We start from the raw sequence: 14,447 nt of genomic DNA on the forward strand, positions 1-14,447 counted from the left end.
ATGAAATCTTGGCTTAATCCAAGATTGTGAAGATTTACTCTTATGTTTTCTTCTAAGAGTTTCACAGTTTTATCTTATATTTAGTTCGTTGATCCCACATTTTCTTCTGAAAGATTTCCAATTTTACATTTAAATGTATCACCCATTTTTGTGTATACTATGAAGTTAAGGGTCTAAGTATCATTTTTTAACATACAGATATCCAATTGTTCCAGCACCATCTGCTGAAGACTATCCTTTTTTCCAATACATTCCTTTGGCATCTTTGTCGCAAATTGATCATATATGAGGCTATTATTGACTTGATTCTATTCCATTGATCTATTTGTCTATGGCTACAGTTTTATAGTAAGTTTTGAAGTGAGATAATTATGTTTTTGGTGCTGTTGTTCTTTTTCAAAATTGTTTTAGCTCTTCAAGGTTCTTTGCATTTCTGTATAAATTTTAGAATAAGCCTCTCAATTTCTACAGAGACCTACTGAGACTGTGATAGGGATTGCATTCAGTCTACAGATGATCAATCTGTCTTCCAATCCATAAAGATAGTGTATCTCTCCATTTATTTGGGTCATCTTTAATTTCTCTCTGTAATGTTTCATAGTTTTCAGTATACAAAAATACTCATTTTGAAACACCAATAGTAACTTCTTAAACATTAAATCTAGTATCAAACTGCAGTAGCAAATTCTGCAAAAATTATTTAAAAATCTTTCTGACACAATTTTAAGTTTGCCATTCCTCACATTCAACAACAGGCTAACAATGAACAGACAGTAAAAATCTGTTATCTTATGTAGTTGACAGGTTATAAACCACTCATAAAACTGAGTAGGAAAAAGAAAAAAAAAAAAACAAAAAAAAAAACTAAGTAGGAAAGAAGTTAATGCCTTTATCAAAGACGGAACCTGCTTTGACTATTCTGCCCCAAGAAAAGTGTCCAGTAGCAAAAACTAAATACTCAATCTAGTTTTCGTCCCTAACTCCAATCAAACCCAAGAAAATTCCATAAACTAGAGTCATACACACACACACACACACTCTCTCTCTCCTCTCCATGTACGTATAAAACTTAATACTGCAAACACAATACACAACCTTCAGTCTTTCTGTCTTCATCTTTATAGCATTTTTGCCTCTAATTATGAATGTATAAGCTTTCACAGAAGCTATTTGTCAAATAAAATGGGGTTAGTTAGGTTCTATCACAGGTTGAAATTACGAAAAGTTTTTCTTTAAACCTTGAAAAGTTGTAGAGTATGAATGTTAACAAAGACTTTTCCATGAGAAACTCTCATTCAAAATAAAAACATTTTGCAATTCCTACCAGAAGCCATGTACAATTACACTATTTATAATAGCAAAAATAGAAACTACCCAAATGTCCACTGACAAGAAAAGATGCTATAAACTGTGGTACTTCTTTACTGAATATCATACATTATGAATATTATACTATAGTAAAAATGTTTATTTTTTGATTTTATAATATATGCAACATCATGATGAAAATTATAAATGTAATGCTGAAGGAAAAAAAAGCAAGTCCCAGAAGACAATGAGCATGACTCTGAGCAAAACTAAGCAAACTAAACACATACATTTATAATAAAGACTATTTTTAAAGAGGCAAAGCAATGACATCCACCAACTTGAGAGTAGCAGTCACAGGGGATAAAGAGTAGAGAGGGCAAGAGGCAGCAGGAAAAGCGAACCAACCACTGCACATGCCAATCATTAGTAATGCTTGAGTTCTTGGGTTGAACGAAGGGTTTAAATGTCTTATAACTCACGTTACGCCATCTAATTTTTTCGTAAGCCTAAATATTATATTAAAATATTTTTTTTTTAAAGATTTTATTTATTTATTTGACAGAGAGAGAGCGAGAGCAGGAACACAAGCAGGGGGAGGGGGAGAGGGAGAAGCAGGCCTCCCGCCAAGCAGGGAGCCCGATGTGGGACTCGATCCCAGGACCCTGGGATCATGACCCGAGCCGAAGGCAGACGCTTAACGACTGAGCCACCCAGGTGCCCCAAATATTTTTTTTAAAACACAAGCAAAACCTATTTTTAAAAATTCACCCATCACAGAACATTTTCCAGAAGCTTAACTGGGCACTCAAGAGAATACACATCAGAAAAATTTTTTTAAGTTTTACCTTTGTTTCTGTTCAATTGCTTTGTCCAAGTGCTGGAAGATATCCTGAAACAGGGTGCAGCTGGATCGACTATTAATAGTATATCCATATCCTCTTTTCCAATACTGTTTCAGATCATTTAAATATTCTAACACCTAAAAATAAAAATTTCAAAAATCATTACTATTACATGTTTTAATGTTAACAGATTCCCTGATTTAATAATGATTCTCAGAAAAGGTTACATTGTTTAATTACCATTCTACACAAAGTATAATAGAACCTCAGCATTCACTGAGTTTATACTTGCCATTTCAAGCTTTTACAAGTTGCCCCAAAAGACCATGACACACAGAGATTTACGATGAAACACAAATTTGAATTGTGGGAATGCAGGGGCTGGCATGCAAGAGCAAGTTAGTAGTACTCATGGCCAATAATCCAGCATCCATGACAGCTCAGGACAGAGGGCTAAAGACATGTGCTCACTTTCCCTTTCTGCTAAAATTATATTCAAGTGATAGTAAAAACATATACAGAAAAAAAGATACAAAAAGAAGAATATTCATTATAGCACAGAAAGACGCTAACAACGGATCAGGAACTTTTAAGAATTTTATGAAGCTAGAAACCAGATAGAAAACAAGTTACTGTGGTTCATGTATCAGTTTTGCAAAAATAGTAATAAAAGTAGACCAAGGATACAGAAAAAGGAATGTATATTGGAATACATGTTCTAAAGGGCGTACTGGCAAAATCCATAAAAGCATACATTTCTATGGCCCATTTAATTCCATTTCTTATGAAGTCATAGTCACAGATGCACACAAGACAGAATGTATAAGAATGTCTTACAGCAGCACTGCTTATAGAGCAGGAAGAAGAGATTCCTAGAAATACCGAAATTTCATTAATAGGTAGATGGTTGACTAAACTATGGTATACACATAATACGGAATACTAGGCAGTTATTTAAAATTTCTATATTGTAGATCTACATGTACTGATGTGGAAAGATCTCTCCAAGACATACTGAATGAGAAGGGAAGGTTAAGAATAATAAACACAGTGTAATACCATTTATGTATGTACTGTGTACCTACAAACACACATTATACTGTTTTTTGTTTTAAGAATGATACAAATTATAAATAGCACAGAAAAGGGTTAAGGTTTTGTTAAAAGGTACACGTTGAACCGACAGCAGGGACTGATCTGTGTGGAGAGGTCTTGAATTGGAATTGGTGATTAAGGTAGACTTTCTTTGAATGTTAAACTCTGTACTCATGTATCACTTGATCAGATAAACACCAAAACTAGAAGGCTGAAACATGCAATGGAAAGAGGTACAAGCGGGGCGCCTGGCTGGCTCAGTTGGTAGAGCATGTGACTCTTGATCTTGGGGGTGAGAGTTCAAGCCCCACGTTGGGTGTAGAGCTTACCTAAAAATAAAAACAAAAATGGGTACAAGAGAAGACTGCAGTAATTTTGAGTTATTCTTCCCCAAAAAAGCCCCTAGAGAAACTAAGTGCAAGCCATAAGTTTAAGAGCAAGGGTAAGCCATCGCCATAAACCAAAAACAAAACAAAACATACATTAAAAAGGCAACTAAAGAAGTTAGCAAAAGGGGCAAAGTAAACATTTTTTTAAATGAAAGAATTAAAATTAAAAGAATTAAAGTTCTGCCAAATCCATTCAAGAAATAAAACAAAAACAGTAACAGAAATGAAAAAGGAGATATGCCTGAAGACTTTTTAAAGATCATTATTTGCATGCTATTGAAACTTTATCTCAAAAGGATTTGAAAATGTAAAAGAAATAAGCAGTTTTTCTAGGAAAATATAAATTACCCGAATTGACACAGAAAATTCTGACTATACAAAATAACTAGAGACAAAGGTCTACCTGAAAGAGACCAGGCATATTTGGTTTTAAGTAGGAGTTCTACCAAACTTCAAGAAGAGTTAGTTCCTAATAATTAAATTATTCCAGGGTACAGGAAAGGATGGAAAGTGATGTGGGAAACAAAGGCAGAAGAAAAATTATTAAATTTCCTTACTACCTATAGCCCACCAACAAGTCCTTGAAACAGGCAGAGTGACCTTCCTCTAGGGACTCAACCGCCTGGATGTTAATACTTTGCTAAGGGCAAAAGGCAATCCTAGCCTGAGGCTCCCCCTCCTCCAGGATCCTGTAAGTCCACTTTAACATATAAAAATTCTTTTGGAAACTTCCTTTATCTCTAAACCCCCAAGATACATGTTGGCAATCACCCCCCAAGTATATGACCCACCGATATACATCTGATGGGTCTCAGGACTAAGGTTTTATTAGATGGTAATAAATGACCTTTTCCCAACAATAGCTAGCCCCCTCAAGGTCCTGGAAACTTTGCTTCCAAAATTCCTTAGAGACCGGGCGCCTGGGTGGCTCAGTTGGTTAAGCGACTGCCTTCGGCTCAGGTCATGATCCTGGAGTCCCGGGATCGAGTCCCGCATCAGGCTCCCTGCTCGGCAGGGAGTCTGCTTCTCCCTCTGACCCTCCCCCCTCTCATGTGCTCTCTCTCTCTGTCTCTCAAATAAATAAATAAAATCTTGGGCGCCTGGGTGGCTCAGTTGGTTAAGCGACTGCCTTCGGCTCAGGTCATGATCCTGGAGTCCCAGGATCGAGTCCCACATCGGGCTCCCTGCTCAGCGGGGGGTCTGCTTCTCCCTCTGACCCTCTTCCCTCTTGTGCTCTCTGTCTCTCATTCTCTCTCTCAAATAAATAAATAAAATCTTTAAAAAAAAAAAAATTCCTTAGAGACCTACGCTCTCCCTGACCCCCTCCCAACTTGAAAGTATATAATGGGCCACTCCTCATGACCCCACTGCAGCTCTTTCTACCCCGGGGTCCTGTCCCCGTGCTTTAATAAAACCACCTTTTCACACCAAAGACGTCTCAAGAATTCTTTCTTGGCCTTCGGCTTCGAACCTTAACGCTCTTGCCTACATCAGAAAGCTTCTTAACTCATTTTAGGAGAATAGTGGAAGCCCGTTCCCAAAAGTGAAGAAAGCAAGCCCAGAGGAAGAGGTAAGGAAAACTCCAGCCCACTGCATTGCAATTCCTGTGCTCTCGACCGTGGCTCCTAGTCACTGGTGCACACAGAAATCCCCCCTTGCGTTCTGATCCCCCACCCAGGAAGAGGAATAGGGCCAGGCTAGTAGTATCACTCACAGAAGAGAGCCATGGCCATACACCAACCTCACTATAAACATGACGTAATGAATGTGAAATAAACATTACCAAAAAAAATTCAGCAGTCTACTGAAAGAATGTACCATCTGCCATGATGGAGTAACTGATACCAGGCATGCCCTCCGGGCACAAGTAGAAAACAGGACAAAATATGTAAAATAAATGTTTTCAGTCATTGAGTAATGAGCACTGAACTGAGATCATGGAGAGGAGAGAAACAAAGCAAACCCTACAATTGCCCAGGTTTCTGCCTGGAGGCACTTTGAAACTGTGGCATGCTGCCGTGGGGGTGGGGGGCAGTGGGGGGAAGGGATGTCAGGCCGAAGCCTGCAGTTCTGCTGAGGAGAGGAGTCGGACCGCAGAGTGTTAAGGGGCCGAAATTAGCAGGGCAGAGTATCAGAAAGAAGGAAGCTACACAGAAAAACTGCTCCAGAAATCTGGGGGTCCTCTTGATTCTGTTGTTCAATGTTGTGGGAGTTATAAGCTGAATTCCAGAGCTATCACAAGGCTGGGAGATATTCAAGTTCCAAGCAGCCTGAGTAGAATTTCAGTGGACACCCAGATGTCCAATACAGACCCCAGAAGGGTCACACTTTAACAGTAAAGGTATATTTACAAATAAAGGTTTGTTCCTGAGTTTAGTAGGTCAAATGTAGTATGAAACTCGGAAATAAACCTCAAAAGGATCAAGCTGACCCACAAGTAACCTAAATGCAAAATAAAACAATATTTAAAACTCTTTAAAGGCAACAAAATTTAGGCATTCAACAACATAATATTCACAATGTCCAGTAGTTAATAAAAAAATTGCTAGAAATACATGAAGAAAAAAGAAATGTGAGCTCTCACTAGGAGAAAAAGCAGTCTGTAAGGGAATTTATCTTAAGAAGGAATGCAAGAGGGCGCCTGGGTGGCTCAGTTGGTTGAGCGACTGCCTTCGGCTCAGGTCATGATCCTGGAGTCCCTGGATCGAGTCCCGCATCGGGCTCCCTGCTCGGCGAGGAGCCTGCTTCTCCCTCTGACCCTCCCCCCCTCTCATGTACTCTCGTTCTCTCAAATAAATAAATAAATCTTTAAAAAAAAAAAAAAAAAGAAGGAATGCAAGATTGATTCAATACTCGAAAATGTACTAATGTAATTTACTATGTTAGAAGATTAAAGAAAATAAAAACCACAATCATCTTCCTGGATGACAAAAATTCAACATACATTCCTGATTTTAAAAACAATAAACAAATAGGTTTCAGTAAGCAAGAAATAAATTTCCTTAATTGGTAATAATAACTGATGTGGGAAACAAAGGCAGAAGGAAATACAGTTAAAATTAAGTATCCTTGGGGCGCCTGGGTGGCTCAGTCGGTTAAGCGTCTGCCTTCGGCTCAGGTCATGATCCCAGGGTCCTGGGATCGAGCCCCACATTGGGCTCCCTGCTTGGCGGGAAGCCTGGTTCTCCCTCTCCCACTCCCCCTGCTTGTGTTCCCTCTCTCGCTGTGTCTCTCTCTGTCAAATAGATAAATAAATAAATCTTTAAAAAAAAAAATTAAGTATCCTTATAACCTGCAGCCCATTGACAAATACTTGAGGCAGGTAGGGTATAATGTTCCTCCAGGAAGCTCCCAACAGTCTTCATGTTAATGCCTTGCTAGAGGGAACAAAAACCTCGGTTTGACAAGAGCAGGGCCTCCAGTATCCTGTGAGTCTTCTTTAACATATGAAAATCCTTCTGAAACTTCCCTGATCTTTACTTCCCAACCCCAAAGTATACAATCAGTTGCTACTCACAATCCTGGGGCAGCAGCTCTTTCTGCCCGTGGTCCTGTCCCCGTGCTTTAATAGAACCACCTTTTTGCACCAAAGATGTCTCAAGAATTCTTTCTTGGCCATCGGCTCCAGACCTCACCCACCAACACACCACCAACCAACAAACACACCGACATTCAAAAACTACACCAGTAACTATGAGACTACGCCAAACATCACATTTTATGACAAAGCATTACAAGTGTTCTTCATTAGAAAATAAAAACAAAACTTCAGGTTTTAATATGATGGAATCAGGATAGATCATCTCTGTCCTCTCAAAATCACCCTAAAAAAAAATGAATGAAAAAGAGAAATGCAAATGCCTTCGTCAAAGAGATTAGGAGACCTTTATCCTCCTGACCATAATCATAAACAAGGGAGGGCTGCCAAGTGCAGTGAGAATCAAACAAAACATCTCACAACACCTCAAAGCACAGGGAACACTTGAAGGAGCACAAGCAACAACTCTTAGCTTGAAACCTTGAGGCGAACAGAATGAAGCCTGCGGGAAGCCTCCCGGAACAGTCCGTAATACCACTACCAGGAGACAGACTGGTATTCAATGTTGGCAGGAAGCACCTACAAAGGATCCAGAGGAGAACAACTCTAAACTGGAAGGAACACTGCTCATTTCTGAAGAGCTGCTCATCCCCACTGGCCAGCTAGGGAGGAATAAAAGCTGAACTCGCTGCAAAGATGAGTAATAACTAAAAATTTAGGGGACCAGCACAGCATCTATACAAATACACAAAAGAAAAAGAAAACCATAACCCCAAAACAGTCAGCCAGATGAAAACTCCTGAGTAACAAATGAACATACTACCATGAATTCCAAAGACTTAAGAAAATAAAAGTCAAAAGCAGAAAAAAAAAAAGTTATGAAAAGAAGACAGAAACATAAACTGGGGCAACATCACAAATAGTTTGGCATTACTATCTAGTAAATTTGAAGTTCTACATAATTATAGAACCAGAATTGTGATCCAGCAATTCTACCACAGACCTAGACCTTCAGACATATGTCTGTATATGCCCCAACAGACCTACACGATAATGTTAATAGCCCCAAACTGAAAACAGCCCAAATGTCTACCAAGAAAATGGACTGGGGGGATAAAAAACCTGTGATAATTCATATAATGGAATACCATATAGCAATGAAAATAAGTCAACTATAGCAGCATCATAGGTAAATATTAAGAACAATGTTGAATAGGGGCGCCTGGGTGTCTCAGTTGGTTAAGGACCTGCCTTCCACTCAGGTCATGATCTCAGGGTCCTGGGATCCAGCCCGCATAGGGCTCCCTGCTCAGCGGGGAGTCTGCTTCTTCCTCTGCCCCCCTCCCCCCACAGCTTGTGCTCTCTCTCTGCTCTCAAATGAATAAATAAAATCTTAGAATAAAAACAATGTTGAATAAAAACTAGATACAAAAAGAAAGAGGTGGGTGATTTCATTATATAAAGTTAAAAAATATAAAAAGGTAAACCATTACTTGCAAAAAAAAACAGTAAACACTAAATTACTGTAATGAAGAAAACCATGAAAAAACAAATACACAAGTAATAATAGCAGGGAAATAATCTCAGATATAGAGGGGAAATATATTTTGTTTAAAAAACTGCAAGATAAGGACACCTGAGTGGCTCAGTCGGTTAAGTGTCCAACTCTTGATTTTGGCTCAGGTCATGATCTCAGTGTCCTGGGATCGAGCCCTGAGATTCTCCTCTCCCTTTCCCCATAGCTCATGCACGTGCTCTCTCTAAAATTAATAAATAAATCTTAAAAACACTGCGAGATAAATTTGCCAAACTCTACAAATAAATCTGAAAACCTGGAGGATTTTTTTTTTTAGAGAGAAAGGAGAGCAAGTGCACATGCAACTGGGGGGGGTGGGGAATAGAGGGGGAGAGAGAATCTTAAGCAGGCTCCACACCCAGTTCAGAGCCCCATGCAGTACTTGATCTCACAATGCTGAGATCATGACCTGAGCCGAAATCAAGTGTCAGACTCTTAACCCACTGAGCCACCCAGGAGCCCCCCAAACCGGAATGATTTTCATGAGAAAATATTAAATATGCAAACCGACTCCAGAAGAGATAGAAAATCAAGGTACCCTCATTACAGTACAAGATATACACAAAGTTGCAAAAAGCCATCCCACATCAAAGTACCTAGTTCATGTGTCATTTCTCTTACAAAGAGTGACTGCCATTACGTCAACTTTCTCCTTTATGCATCCCTATGCCTTATATATACCTCTATTATAGCCACCCCATTGCCTTACAACCGTTTGTGTCTTTCACTCCTTAAAGAGGGACAATGCCTATGTTACGTTAGAATCTTCCACTCCAACCATGTGCCTAGCACAGAGCAGGCACCCGAACAATATTTGCTTAATGAAGGCACACATGGTCCAGCATTTCACAAGGTTCTGGATACCTAATAATCTCTGTGATTCTCAGAATTTCATAAATGTCTATTCACTTTTCATTTTAAAAAATATTTTAATAAACAATTTCAAACATGTGAAAAATAGTGAACAGTAATATAATGAACCCCAGTGCGCCCATCATCCCACTTCAATAATAATCAATATTTGGCCAATCCTGTTCTATTTATCTCCCACTACCACCACTGGATTATTCTTTCTTTCTTTTTTTAAGATTCTATTTATTTATTTATTTGAGGGGCCCATGTGTGGCTCAGTCGGTTGAGCATTAAGGCAGATGCTGAGCCACCCAGGCGCCCCACCACTGGATTATTCTGAAGCAAATCCCAGACATCACTTTATTTCATCTGTAGATACTTCAGTATATAAACCTATTTCACAGTGAAAAGTTCTAAGCAGAGAGAAATTATTTTCCATCAAATCAATGAAAAAGAAAATAATCATAGGAAACATAAATCAAAAGAGAACTTTGTATTTTTAAATGAAGAAACTTACTTGCTTTTTAATATAAAAAAGGAAGCTTTTATTCAATTAATTTAATAAACATGTATTTCAAATTTTCAGATCACAGTCAATTAAATAAAGTTCTTTATTTACAAAGGTAAAAAAGTACCTCCGCAATGGAGAAGTCTGCCAGGCATCACTTTAATCAAATGATCAAACAGGTCATCATCAATAATGTGACAAAAAGACATGCACTGAGGACACATCATTTACACAGTATTCTTGTCAAAAATGCTTAAACTTTAATCAAAAGCTGAAAATCAGACACAAAGGCATTCTGCCAAAAAAAAAAAAAAAAGGCTTGGACACCTGTAAAATGCCAATGTATAAAAGACAAAAGGCTGGAGTACTTCTCTAGATTAAAGGAAACTAAACAAGTAAATGCAATGAGTGATCCTTCTTTAGACCCTGTATTTAAAGAAAAAAAAAAGCTCTAAATACAGAACCTTATTAAGACAAATATGAAAACTTCAATATTGGCTATATACTAGATAATACTGCACTATTACATATGTATGTAAAAAAATTATATTTTGTCTATGTAGCAGAATGTTTTTTTTAGACACATACCCAAGTATTGAAGGGTGAAGTGCTTTGATGTCTGCAAAGAAAAAAAATTATATATATGTGGTAGATGCCCCCCAAAGATGTCTACATCCTAATCCCTAGAACCTATGACTATGCTCTCTTACGTGATAAAAGGGAATTTGCAGGTGTGATTAAGGATCTTAAAATGAGAAAATTATTCTGGGCTACCTACATGTGCCAAGGTAATCACAAAGATCCTTATAAGGAGTAGTTAGGAAGGACAGTCAAGAGTAGGAGATATAACCATAGAAGCAGAGGTCAGAGTGATTAAAAAAAAAAAAAAATGATTCTAGAGACTGGAAAAGGCAAGGAACAGATTTTCCTCCTGAGCTCCACAAAGAACACACTACTCGCATCTTGATTTTAGCGCTGTAAGATTCATTGTGAATATCTGACTTCCAGAACTATAAGATAATAAATTGGTATTGTTTCAGACCACTAAGTCTGTGGTAATTCATTATGGCAGCAATAAGAAACTGCTTTATGTGGAGAAAAACAAATGTGGCAAAGAAAGGTTAACAACTGGTGAATATAGATGAAGAATGTGTTTATTGTATCATTCTTTCAATTTCTGTCAGTTTGAAATTTTTCAAAATAAGTTGCAGGAAAAAAAAGAGAGAGAAACTCTTCATAAGCAATAATAAAGAGACAAAAGAATAATCCCAAAAAGGGGGGCGGGGAAGAAAAAGAAAAAGTCAAGTAGTATAGAATCTTAGAATTATAGGGGGTGTACCTGAGTAACCCAAGAGTTCCATCTTCTAACAGATGTGGGAATCAAGGTACAGGAAGCCTAAGTGCAACTTGAACCCAGATCATGACTTCCAGGGTTTTTGGAATACGTCAAACTACCTCCCAGAAGAGACAGATGCACAAAAAGCAACAGTAAAACGTTTCAAAGGAGAAGGATTCAAATAAGGAACAGGAAGGGAAAGCAGCAGATGTCCCAAGAATGAAGAGGTGGAGGCTGGCTAGGATGTGAGGTGTGCATCCTCAGCACGGGGAAAGCAGCTTGCACTTAAACCAGAAGCCGCTGGTACTTGGAAGACACCACAGGGACTTAGGTGCGCAGGACAGGAGCAGTGCAGAGAGCAGGGCCCGGTGAGCACGTGCCAAGCATCCCACCAAGGGCAGTAACCTGGGCAAATGAAGTTTTTCTTCTAAGAGGTAACTTTCCCTTGGCCAATGCCCAACAATCATTTACACAGTACTCAAAGTTATTTCTGTTTATCAACTTTTTTCCCTAGAGCAATCTGGGCAGGGAGAAAAGGGAAGGGAGTATTCTGACCCATGTAAATGGCGACCGTAAGTTTCAGTTTATACCTATACTGGCATAATTATTAATTTTATGGTCAGGAAGTTTCTAAGAGATGAGTTTTGGGCAGTTAGAGGAGAGGAGCAGACAGAGAGGAAAGAGAAGGCACCCATTACCACTGGTGCTCAGTGTCTGAGAGCAGTCATCCACTGAGGGTCCTCTCCTCTGCTTCCAACTCAGGGGCTAAGCCCCATTCCCACATGAGCCCAGAAACACATAAAACCACCTTTAATCTGACTATGGTCACTCCGGTCTTTGAGTAACAAATGTTACTTGTTTATCCTCAAATGTACATTAGCTCTTGGCTTAAAAGCCTGCTGGTATCTGGCAAACAGTACACTTCTTTTCAAAATCTGATGTGAAGTTTTGAAGTTAATAATTGATTTTCACATGGCATACTGAATGTTTTATATGTATGCGAGAGATGGCTGAAGTTTCAAAAGTCCACATTCCTGAATGATCCATAGAGACACCAGAATTCTATCCAAAGTTGCTATACTCAATGCTCACAAAAACAATTAACACTCTCCTACCCTACCTCTCTGGCTCCCAACATCCCAGAAATGACCAGAATCTGCCTTCCTTAAAGTCAGCTGAGGCCTGTCTGGCCTTCTTTCTAGAGTCTAAAAGAAGCAATATGAATGAAGAGGAAAGAAAGGAAATATGAAGCAGGCAGACAGATACGGTGGAGGACTTACTGCCATCACCAGGTGGAACACTGAGCTCAATTTATCCTGAAGAAAACTACTAAAAAAGAAAAGTTAGGTATTTGAAAAACCATTCCTCCTCTCTGAGCTCTGGCTTCCTTTAAAAGGAATTTGTATTTTAATAGCTCTACAATCCTTTCCAGCAACAAAATCTGATGATGGGTAAAACAGGATTTTAATTGGGTGGACCTAGAAATCAAATCACCACGGAAGAATGTTTTCCAAAGTTTTCTGAACCCGAACTATAAGTATGTAGACCCCATCTGAACAATTCATCCCCTCTGCAAGGAAAATTATAAGTTAGTCGAAGACAGTTCATGTTCCCTGCCTGCTTATTTTTTGAAAAGTACTTCAAGTAACAACAACAACAACAAAAATAATGCAAAAAAAAAAAGGCAAAGAAACCGCAAAAGTAATACTTACCTTTGCGTCATCTATGTCAAAAACATCACACCAGGGAGATTTAACACCTTTAATTGCCAGGTCAAATGAACAGGTAAAAAAAGCTACCTGAATTAAATCTGGGGGGGGAAAAAGAAAGGTAAAATTTGTGAGTTACTGTTCTCCATAATCTTCCAAAGACTAAATAGCTACAGAATGCCACGTGCAGTATGGTCCAAGGATCTTGGTAGGTCCAGCACAGAGAAAAGATGATTCGGCTTTTTCCTATCAGAGAATTAAGAGCCACTCTGTACAATCCAAATAGGCAGACCTGGAGCTGTCAGGAAGAAACCATGAGGAGGTAGAAATTTCAGTCCAATGAAACTAAGACATTTAACTGGTAACTAAAAGTTACAATTTTTTCTGGTTTTAAAAGTAATGTGCTTGTTAAGAGCACATTTACCTACCAAATCCAACAGAGTTTAACCCAAAACTTGCTAAACGTAACTTGATTTTGTTCATTTTAGAGGGCTGGAGGAGGGAAGTTATAAAAGCTTTTAGTCCCCATCTGAAAATGAGGAATAACAAAGTACATTTACTGAACAGTTCTCTTAACGACACAACACTTCATGTTCTAACTATTAGGCAGGAGTACAGAGAGAAGGATACAAAAATGGAGCGAAGACTGCAGAAGGTGGAGAGGGGGCAGAGTAAATCGGGGGTGAGGAGGGAGGGGAAACCAAGGGCCAAGAAGGAGAGAAACAAAGAGGGAAAAATCACAGACTGGAGAGAGAGAGCGTGCTTACAGCATCCGTTTTTTCAGACTTAGTTGCTCAGGCAGGCAGCAGATTTCAGATTAAGTTACCTGGCATTTTTACATTGCGAATGAGCTGATTATATTACCTTTAGATACCCCTGGGTTTTGAAGAGAAGGGTAGGGCACCAAGTCCCTGGCTAGGAGAGCTGGCCGTGCTATCTGGTCACAGGCATGTGGCTGCTACTCAATGCTACAGAGAAAAAGGAAGCCACTGCGGGGCTTTTTACCTTCAGTGTCTTTCCTCGTTCCCAAGGAACCAGGATGGAGTTTAAAGAACTTCCCTAAGGCTGTATATAGTACAAAAAGAATATTTAATTGAGAACACACATAAAAGCCATTTAAAAACTTTGCTTGAGGGGTGCCTGGGTGGCTCAGATGGTTAAGCATCTGCTGTCAGCTCAGGTCATGATCCCGGAGTCCTGAGATCGAGCCCCACATCGATCTCAGCAGGAAGCCTGCTTCTCCTTCTCCCACTCCCCCTGCTTGTGTTCCCTCTCACTGTGTATCTCTCTG

The 14,447-nt window shown here is 39.1% G+C and overlaps 1 protein-coding gene across 9 annotated transcripts in view; it reads right to left on the minus strand.

Annotated features, from left to right (window-relative positions):
* MINPP1 (multiple inositol-polyphosphate phosphatase 1) overlaps nt 1-14,447 on the minus strand; it is a 121,340-nt gene that overhangs the window by 98,885 nt on the left and 8,008 nt on the right. For 7 of the 9 annotated variants that reach the window (XM_081824378.1, XM_081824376.1, XM_081824381.1 and 4 more), the window contains exons 3-4: nt 13,160-13,257; nt 2,157-2,290 (exon numbers count right to left, since the gene is read on the minus strand). The exons of 1 other annotated variant lie outside the window; for it this stretch is intronic. In XM_081824378.1, the coding sequence (XP_081680504.1) occupies nt 2,157-2,290; nt 13,160-13,257 (232 nt within the window). Of the gene's footprint in view, nt 1-2,156; nt 2,291-13,159; nt 13,258-14,296; nt 14,445-14,447 lie in introns of those variants that run through there. One more of the 9 variants, XM_081824384.1, reaches the window with a different exon arrangement.

The sequence above is a fragment of the Leptonychotes weddellii genome, chromosome 6 (assembly GCF_054177405.1).
Source record: "Leptonychotes weddellii isolate Sample4059 chromosome 6, ASM5417740v2, whole genome shotgun sequence".
NCBI classification, from domain to species: Eukaryota; Metazoa; Chordata; class Mammalia; order Carnivora; family Phocidae; genus Leptonychotes; species Leptonychotes weddellii.